The 10,419-nt window shown below is 40.0% G+C and overlaps 1 protein-coding gene across 5 annotated transcripts in view; it reads right to left on the reverse strand.

Moving 5' to 3' along the window:
- Nucleotides 1-9,094, reverse strand: part of nbeal2 (neurobeachin-like 2) — a 34,629-nt gene extending 25,535 nt beyond the window's left edge. For 3 of the 5 annotated variants that reach the window (XM_038711613.1, XM_038711610.1, XM_038711609.1), the window contains exons 1-6: nt 8,520-9,094; nt 2,013-2,101; nt 1,631-1,795; nt 1,108-1,189; nt 354-466; nt 40-122 (exon numbers count right to left, since the gene is read on the reverse strand). In XM_038711613.1, coding sequence (XP_038567541.1) covers nt 40-122; nt 354-466; nt 1,108-1,189; nt 1,631-1,795; nt 2,013-2,101; nt 8,520-8,594 — 607 coding nt within the window. In that variant the 5' untranslated portion in view covers nt 8,595-9,094. Of the gene's footprint in view, nt 1-39; nt 123-353; nt 467-1,107; nt 1,190-1,630; nt 1,796-2,012; nt 2,102-2,453; nt 2,478-3,187; nt 3,363-8,519 lie in introns of those variants that run through there. The other 2 variants (XM_038711611.1, XM_038711612.1) reach the window with 2 other exon arrangements.
- Nucleotides 9,095-10,419: the final 1,325 nt, after the last annotated feature.

Genomic DNA, 10,419 nt, shown 5'->3' on the forward strand with positions numbered 1-10,419 from the left:
AGATCAGAGTGGTAAAGCAGACGAATGGGAGTATCTCACCGTGGAAGAGAGCAGGCAGCTCCTCTGGTAAGGCCAGTGGGGAGAACTTGTACTTGTTCCTCTCCAGCAAGCTAACCTCCTCCCTGCAACACACAAAGCCTTAAGTCAACGCACTGACTCAGATCACGCCTAGTCAGTCTGCGACTGCCACTAATACTGCTGGCACTAATGAGGCTTGACTTCAAGGCTTAGAAGCAACATGACAGTTACAAGATGTTAAATGCATTAAATAGTCTTTCGACCTTTGTGTGGCAAAATTCCACCACCCACACATTCACACAGGCAATCACCAGGGCGAAGCAGCACACACTCACCCTGCTAGGCGTCTCCTCCATGTCTGATATGGATCAAACAGACTCTCACACAGCACGAGTCCATACTGCACAACCAGTTGCAGAGATGACTGCTCCCCTTGTCCCGTCTTTAGCTGATGAACAAGTACAAAATAAAAGTTTAGACACACATTCATCTGTAAGTAATCCTCAGCACAGATACACCTGTTTTTTGACGTTCTTTTAGCATGCAATAAATTTAACAGTACAATTAATAAAACATCAACTACACACCCACTTCTCTTTTCACTGTAAACTCGTTCTGTTACTTCTGTGTGAGGACGTCACATATATACAGTATGCGAAACGCATTTTGTATAGGTTTACAGTCTAGTGTCCTTAAACCTGTGTCTCCCCATTGCGTCAGATCGTCTAACATCTTTCAATCATTTACTTTCATAAGCGTACCTGCCTGTTCTTTGTGTTTCCCAGTTTTGGGATACCCTCTGTCTGTTTTTGGATTACTGTTCGATTTACTGCATTTTGGTTTATTCAGACTTGATTCCTCCCTGCTCTCCTGTTTGTTTCCTTGCATGCCTGCTTCATAATTGGTGTAAGTTTGTTTACCTTGTTTTGAGTTCAATTAAATGACGTTTAACTGAGCCCCTCTGCCTGGGAGTCTACGTTTGGGTCCCTTTTTACCCTTTTGCCATGTTTTAGAGCACCTGACACCAATACCGATCATAAATCACTTAAATGTGTGTCCTGTTTGAGCTGCACTGTATAATGGCTTTACCTGTTCCAAACAGAAGCTCAAAAGCTTGATGGTTTCGAAAATAAAATCAGGGGTCTTGTCTGAGTCGATGTTCTCCATATTCCTAGAAGAAGAGAGAAACCCGTGCAATTGAGTGTTAAGAAAATCTGCTAAATGCTTACCCTAACTTGTTAACAATGGACATAAATACATTGAATGCACTGAATGTAGGGGACAACTTCTTGACACTGTGTTGCACCCACTTTGCACAATCTGCATTGCGGTTTCTGAAAACGTTGAAAGCTGTAATCAACCTGGAATTTCCTGGTTCCCTTTATCACTACTACCTGTTTTGTTATTGGTATAGATTGTATAGATTGGTATAGATATAGATTATATTACTACAAATAGTAAAAGCACAATTTAGGGAAGTAGCAGAATAACATAATTGCCTGCTGCTTATTACCATGGTTACAACACCACAATGTAATAAGCACAACAGTTCCAATATGTAACATGTTTACAGCTGATGATGAAGTGTATACACAACAAGCTGGGCCATCACCTGCAGACAATGATAAAGAACTTGATGAGGAGCAGGGGGTGTGGGGTGCTGCTGTTGTGCTCTGCGGGGCCGGAGAGGTGCACCGCACTTTGCCATAGCTGGGTGCTGAGAAACACCAGGACCTCCCGTGGGAGCAAGGGAACCTCCGAGCTGCACTCCTCCAGCCTGGGAGATGGGAGGGGAAGTTGGGATGAGATGTGTGAAGAGAGGGGAGGGGAGGTAGTGGCAAAGAAGCAAAGGGCATCGTAATTAGTGCTTCCGTCACACATAACATAATCATGCCAAAATGGTCTCTTTGCAAAAAGTCAAAGTTCATCCTACTTTGCGGAACACAGCTTCTGGCTATGTAGTTTGTGTACAATAAATTAGTGCTGCTACTCACCTCCGAGGCTCCAGTGACTGCACATCAATGAGCCTCTCAAAGGACGCCACAAATGCCTCCAGCCACTGCTGCAGATAGCTTACGTCTTTCTGCAGCATGGAAGAAAGAACACGTGAGGAAATAGAGTCGCCTTCGCGCCTCCAAAACATGGCAGTGACTAAACCATATGACCTGTTTTTGTAACAGGATGTTGCAAAGAGATGTCACTCACAGGATGAGCCAATTCTTTCCTTTTTACAAAACAGGTCAGTTAAAAGAAACAAAACCAACATGTTCATTTCTTTTAAGTCCTTTTCAGTCATAAGTTCCAAACAATCAGTAAACTCAGTATTCAGCAGTTAACGTACAATAACAACATTTCACTGTGAGCACAAGACACTCCTGCATTGCTGTGTCCTTATAATATAAGAAGGTTTCGATTGTACGAGGATGTTTACATACAACAGCCATTATCTTTAATCAGCCTCTGCAGTGCAACATATCCTGCCACTCTTCCCTCCTCACATCAGTCTCTTATCCTCACATAGACCAAATAACACAAATGAACACAGGTCACTAGAGAAACAGGTCAACATTAAAATGAATTGTTTTGATCTTTTTAAAATATACATTCATTTTCTATGAAGCCAAAAGATCATTAACAAGTTCTGATGATTTGTGCTACTCGTGGGGACTTGATGTTCTAAAATCAAATTACAAAACACAGGACATCTAGAAATGCTCCTTGATGTACTGTGTGATGGAACAATCTAAACATTTTGATTAGCGGACTGTGCGAGTAGCCACCGTTGCAGATTTTTTTAAGGCAGCTTAAGTAGAGCAGGCAGTGTGAGGGAAGACATGAGTGCTTTCAGACTGTCTAACTGACTCACTGCACACAAATAACATACAGTACTGTAAACAGCACATGGTATAACAATCACTCAGGTACTTCCCCTTAGCCAGCAAGAAAATGTGTGCTGCTGTTGATGTAGCTGACTTTAAAAGTTGCACCATGACAAAACCTTCAAGTACAGAGCTACAACATACGAACTGTAAACATGTTCGAGGTCATTGCTTGTAATGCATAACTAATTGTCAAACTTTCTCTATTAAGATAAATGGAAATCTAATGCAGTGAAAACATTGTGCAACTATGCTTTTCGAATGCTGCATTAATGTTAAATGTACATTACCAACTGGCATTGACTTATGAGCCAGTCCATCTCTCATTGTATGTGGCTTAGCAGGGTGCCAGGTTCTTGCGAACCCAGTCTCAGTCGAGCCTTCAGTGCAGTCCTCAGCCTGCAGCTCAGAAGCTGCACATCACTCCTAACCAGCACCAGCGTCGGACTCGCTCCTTTCTTGAGAGAGCAACCAGGAAATGACATGTAACTTTAACTGAAGCTTATTTCCTTCATACCCGACCTTTTCATCAAACCCCTTCCTCTTTTGTTTCTGCTGCAAGCCGTGAGCAGATAAGAGGCCTCTCTAAAAACTTCCCACAGCAACAATGAAGCACAAGGACCGCAGTTTTGTTTTCTACATTTAAACAAACATAGAGATGTTGCAGGAGACACATTGAAATTCTGATTTCTCTATTGGAATATGTGTCACTGGCTGAGTTGTGTAAGAGCACTAACAAACTCAAATGTCATGAGCAGAAACAATGAATGTCAGGAATATCATCAGGAATACTTTGTGAGAGTTTAGTTCATATACCTTTGTCTTGTCACTGTAAGCCTTATATACAAAATCATTAGCTATATGATTTTGTATATAATACAAATTATATATATATATATATATATAATAAAATGATGTTAATCACACATTTACTGTATAAAATCCCTGCCTGTACTCTGTGAAAACAGGAAACTGCAAACAACCTATTGAGACTTGAGTAGGAGAAGCAAGAACACTTGCAACACCCTAACTTTTGTTTTATTTTCCAGTAAGGTATGCAGTTGCTGAATGACTGAATCCTACCTAACATTACTGAGGATAATAATAATGATATGTCTTTTTGATGACGCCGAATAACCCAGGATTTGTCAGGTATAATTCTGCCTACTGGAATTCTCAATGTACAAAGAAACCCAGCAATAGGGGTTAATTAAGTGACACGATTTGGAATTTAGGAGGTTATAACTCTGTATATCAACAACCTTCATTTTTAAACTGAGCATGACTACTTATAGAAGGTAAGCTATATAGCTTAATTTTTTGTTTTCTAGTTTTATGGTGATGGATGTAGAATTTTCTCTGTTCTGTCACAGATGCGGTTAGCATGTTGTTTAAGTGCACTCAAGCTGGGTGTAACTGCAATAGCTAGATTTTTAGTGTTATAAAAAAAATTTGATCACAGATAGGAAGTGAATCTGGTCTGCTAATGAGAAGTAAAACCAGAAGAAAAACACATTAAGGGTTTCTGCATCAAAAGTGGATCAGACACCTGTTAGAGCCCTGCTTTATATTCTGCACCCAAATCATGAAACCCATCCTTTACAAAATTACTATTGATCAACACCTCTCAAGAAATACAAATACTTAGCTTTCAGTTGTCAGTGGTTAACCTCTTCTCCTCAACATTTCCCAGAGTAACTAGCTCACGGTTCTGTTCGATATGTGTTTGCAAAATAAAGGCAAATTAAAGACACTATTAGAACAGATGTCACAAACCAATCATGAGGTACCACCTCCTATAACTGTGTCATTTATCTCCGTTTTCTCTGCACATGGCAGAGCAGCTGTGCCACTCTCTGCTGCTTGGCATTCTGCTTCGCTCCAGCTTCCTGCACAAGTGAAAGCAAAGGGCACTTTGATTTTCCTGGTTGGCCCATTCTGTTGGTAAACAGGGGAGATCAGGGCACACGAGGGAATTCAATCACAGGGCTCATAGGACAGTCGTAGTAACTGGCTGTTGTTGTTGCATCTCTCAGTATATTGACATGAATCATAGCTTAATCGGTAATTGACGAATACACAGTACGGTGACAGTGTGTCAACAAAGGCCAGGAAATGTGACTTGTTCTCTCTTCATGGCAGAGGAGGTGGTTTCACAGCTGCGTGGATGGGTGACAGTCACTGTGGTCCATTTCTACCACTGCAGGCTTTAATTAGTCCCTCCAACAGTCTCTCAAGGTAATGATCACAGGATAAACACACACTATTCCACTGCCAGCCTGAAAGCTTACTCTATCCACACCGTTGTTTACTCACTTTCATCCAGATTCATGACATGTAAAAGGCCTGTAGTGTAGTGTCTTGGGTCAGTTGACACTGTGTTGACCATACGAGCTCATGTACTTAAAAGACTTTCTTGCTGCATCACTGGTTTCATATCCTGCTTACCTACAAACTGTGAAAAGTTCCCTAACAGCCCAAGTTGATCAGTTCTCAGGACAAAAAACAGGCATATTACAGGCATTACTGAGAAGCTGAAAGATTGTTTGAAATTTTCTCTGAAAAATTACTTAAATGATTAATCCATTATCAAAATAACTGCCTTAATGTTGTATGTTGATGCATGATGCTTTTGCAAAAACATGAAACCTACTAGCTGATTTACGAAATGAAGCTACAGCTATTACTGGCAAACATCAACTGCTGAATTGATTAGACGATTAAACAACTAACAGAAAATGACATTCTGGGAATGAGTAAGGGGCTGGAAAATTAATCCACAACTATTTTAACAATCTATTAGGCTAGTCATCATTCATGCAGTTAAAATAACAAATATTTGCTGGTTTCTGCTTCTCAAATATGAGGGTTTGATTGTTATAGACAAAGTAATCAGCAACAACCAGTAACAAAACCAATCAAAATGGATTAACCCCTTCTCAAAGTACAGTCTAACATTATTACTTAATTATGACTTGGGGAAAAGAACAAGCACATCCAAAAATACCTCTTTGGGTGTCTTCAGACACGATCTGACAAGTTAGGTTACTCCCTCAGTGATTATATCTCTCTGTGTATGTCCACATTTGTCAGGCATGAGCATTACTTTATGATGGTCTGAAAAACATTCTCATATATGAGATATGGAGCCCTGAAATTGTGCCAGTAGGATGCTTTATCACTCTATCAGATGAAAACAGGATGACAACAGGAGGGGTTCTGCTCATTGTATGACAGTCAGGTTTGTGTGCCTTGGCATAAGATGCTTTCAACACATTTAAAACTGCAAAAACCTGATAACCAAGATGCATTTAGTGATTAAACGCTGCGTCTTTACATTATCAACCCCCATGGTCTAGAACTTGAAGAAGCTGATATCCAGAACAGCATCAAGTGTTCTATCATTACCTGCCTACTTACCTGTTTGTTTGGACGTTTGTAAAGAAAATCTCTCATTGTAGTCCGACTTTTGTACTTCTATATCACAATGGCTTTTCAACATCGCACATCAGTCCTAAACCTCAGCTGGTCTGAAAGTCTTGCAAGGGGCGTGTGATTTCTTGCACAATCGGAGGAAGCAGAGCTCCTTTATCACCGACAAGCCTGAGCAAGTTTGGCACATACAGCATGATGGCTGCATGCATTCAAATATGTCGGAATCAATTATTAGGATGCATCACAGCTGTATTATATACTGTAAACTCCCATAATCTTGCATACAGAGAGTGATATATGCAGAGGCTGATAAATGCAGAACAAAAATGTTTAAAAATCTGATACAAATCTATCAATACCTATGAGGAAAAGCAGTGTCATCGGTCAACGGAGACTGAAACATTTACAGACTTAAATTTGGATACACAGGATTTACAGGATCTAAAGACAGCTGCCTGGGTGTGTTTGTTGTCATTCAAACAGGGTGTTAGGCAATTACCTCTATAAGCAAAGGCTTGTTTACAGCACTAACAAGAACCCTATTAAATAGAGCTCAGGTCTCTTGTCCTGTTTAACTCATTTGCAATAGTCAAACGGTGAAAAAGATATTGTCTGTGCCAACTTGACTAACAGGCTGCAGGCACACAAAAACATAGTGGCATGTTGATGTCAAAAGGAGAGGCAAGTGATTGTTCTCTAAAGTGGTTCTGCTGCCTTTCTGCAGCCTATTGTGTCCCTCTGAGTCACAGAAGGTGTTGACGTTGAATACTGGGCTCAATTAAATGCCCTTCCTCTGCCATCCTTCATCGCTGCTTGGCGATACGGAAAGGTCATTTGCACACGTGCAAATTGGAGTTCCAAGAATACAAGGAATCTATGGATAATAAAATAAAAATTTAATTTACAAAAAAGAGAGTGAGACTATTATAAAGTCTGTTCATTTAACCTTGTGGGCAGTGCCTCCAACTAGTTGGAAAAGTTCAGTAAATCGTAAATCTAGTATAGCAGCAGCCTGGAGGACAAGTAACAACTGGATTAGAACACTTCCTCTTGGGATGTGTCCAAAGTGACCACAATGACAAATTTGATAGTAAATGCTGTAAGTGTTGAAACACTTCTTCTTTACTTTTTGTGTCACTGATACACTTATGGCATTTTTGCAGTTATGCCAGTGTTGACTTCTGCCTTGTTTAAAGCCTCTGGCCAATTTCCCAGGTTGGGATTAAGGCTGGTCCTAAATTAAAACAAAATTCAATGGAGATATGTAATGAAAAATGTCCTAGTCTATGACTAGACGTTATCCTTGTCAAGACACCAGCCCTTTAGATCTGCTATGATAATAAGAAAGGAGTCTTTACACCCCACAGCGAAAATACAGTGAATGCGATTTTGGAAAGAAGTCTCATCTTGTTTTCTCTGTCCTCCGGCATGGAACCAGATTGCAAAGACATTAAATAGTAATATGTAATTTATTCACAGCCAAACGTTCTGTTTCTTTCAAGAGAAGACATGAAGTCATGTGAAATGTTATTTTGATATTATTTTGCTTTCATGGTTATTATAAGCAGTCACATCCACGATGGGCAACACTTGAGACCAAAACACCACACAAAACAACGTGACACTCAATTTAAGATATTAAGAAATTAAAGTTAGATTTTCACACCAATAATTGTTTCTTATTTCATAGCGTATTTTAACTGTGGAGTAATACGCATTATGCTGCTGGGACCAAATCAAAAACACATCTGTGCAGTGACATGCTTAACTGAGAAAGAGGGAGGAACAGGAAGTAGCCTAAAAAAACACCTGCATCGCAGGTAGCCTACATGTGAAGCATTTCATTAATTGTGCTAATCTGCTTTAGCTACGATTAATACGCACTTCTTTCATTCACCTAAATGTCTCAGTGACATAAGCTAGTCATATTATATGACACGATATCCTTCTCTAGTCTGCGCAGACAGCCTCCACCACTAGGTAAACAAACAGCTATACAAACAGGCAAAAAATAGACGACTTCCTCATGTGACCTTTTATAACAATCGACAAAGACAAGAAACACAACACGGCCGCAGTACAGATCACACAGACGATGATGTGTTTGACGGGTAATGTTCAAACTTCAGCCAGAGGACTTGCTGCAACAACAGGTGTCCCCGTCAGGTCTTCCGCACTTGCACTCACCTTTGTGTAATAGGACATCCACAGCTCATACAGCCTTTCCTTCGATGCCATCCCTCCGCCCTTGTGGTTGCTCATTATCTCCCCCTTTTTTGTTTAATATATCATGAAACTGGTGAGCATGGTCAAAACCAGGTCTGTTTGAAGTTGTTTCCTAAAGGCAGGGGGACGCGGCACGCTCCTGTGAACCATTCCTGCAAATCCAGGCACAATAATTCGCGCAAAAGTGCTTCCCGTCTCGAAACCCAAAGTTAGAGAGGCACGAAAGACCAAAACATGACTGCGTGAATGTGGCCAACGTGCGATCACTGTCGAAATTGTAAAACCAGGAACAAAAATGCGTGGAAATACATGTCTGGAGAAACACCCATGTCCGCATTTAAAGTGAGCTTGTTGCTGTATGATTCCTATTGGAGAGAGTTCCCACGAAAGCGACAGATCCCATGCGCTCAACACCAAGAAATGACCGCCCTGCTGTCTTTGTGGTGTACAGTCCTGTGTGTGATGAGCATGAGGAAATTATCATCAACTACTGTCTGGCCAGACAAGAAATACGGTGAAGAGTTGACCGTAGATCATGCTCACAGGTAGGTTGATATTCTTAAAGACACACACACACACAAACACAGACAACCTCATCCAGGACTCCTCTAACTGATGAAAGAAACTTGCAGTCCAGCCACATGCAGTAACAATTATAGTATCTAATTTTTTAAATATTAAGTAATCATCAAAAAAGAAATAAAAGAAATAAGATAACCTAAAAATGCTGCAGCATTTTGGAACAGACTATGGCTGCACATGAGTGCAAGTGGTCAAAGTTTTCTGAATAATGTTGCACGTTTTCTGTAGTCTGAGGATGAAGCTGTCACAGCGAGCAACATTCAGTAGTAATAGCATAAAGGCATGGGCCACAAACATACATAGGCCTACTGAACTTCAGACTCTGGCAGCTACTTGTAATGATTCCTGGTGCTTTAGTTGGCTGTAATAAATAATTATTGTACATAATTTTACTATATTCCTGATGAAGACTGTTAATCAATAATCCTGTAAACACTGAGAGGCAGGCAAGTAGAGCTACACAGATCTATACTGAAAGGAAAATATATTCAGTATTACTTTAGTAACAGTTTGGAACTATGTGCAGTAGAAATGTATCCAAGTGTCAAAATTTGAAAATGAATGAACTTCTATCATGATGGCAAATTATGATATTGTATGAGTTTATCATATTTAGCATCTATTTTTTCTAAAACACCTTGTAAAGTGTCAGTGGCTCAAAATAGTTCTAAAGCAGATCAAGTGCACTGTTTCCCCACACAACTGTTGTACTGAGTGGACAGTGTAGCATACAGTATAGACAACTTCTTCCTATCCCCTAGGCTATAATCATATAAAGACATTAGTTGATTTGTCTCTTGATGGGCCACTAAAATCTATTATAAATGGTTAATTTATTGATTAATTTATGTTACGTCTGAAGTGTTATCATCTTTAACCTTGTTAGCGGCTTTAACACAACCAGGTTTGTGTTGTCACAGACTAATGTTGGTCATTAGTAAAGATGGACACAGTGAAGCTCGAGGCAGCTGTATTACCATGGAGATGGCCTACATTCCTAACCAGGACCTGACCACCAACAGGCTGCAGTGTGTCAGTCTGTATGTATTCCCCTTAATGTAAAGGTCTTTTAATAGTCCATAAGTAGGTTAAAATTTGTTAGTCAAAAAATAGCCTATAAGCTGAGATAAGTTAAATCAATTCAAGTATCTTACTCCATGTGCCAACGTATCCAACATACACCCCAACATAAGCATGTCTGTGTTTAAAATCAGGAATATGTCATTATTTTCAATATAAATTTGCTTTTAAAATAATAATGCTTCACACCGAATCAAAC

Source organism: Micropterus salmoides, unplaced genomic scaffold (genome assembly GCF_014851395.1).
Source record: "Micropterus salmoides isolate LMB-PRFRI ecotype aquatic unplaced genomic scaffold, ASM1485139v1 Ms_hic_scaffold_11, whole genome shotgun sequence".
NCBI lineage: Eukaryota > Metazoa > Chordata > Actinopteri > Centrarchiformes > Centrarchidae > Micropterus > Micropterus salmoides.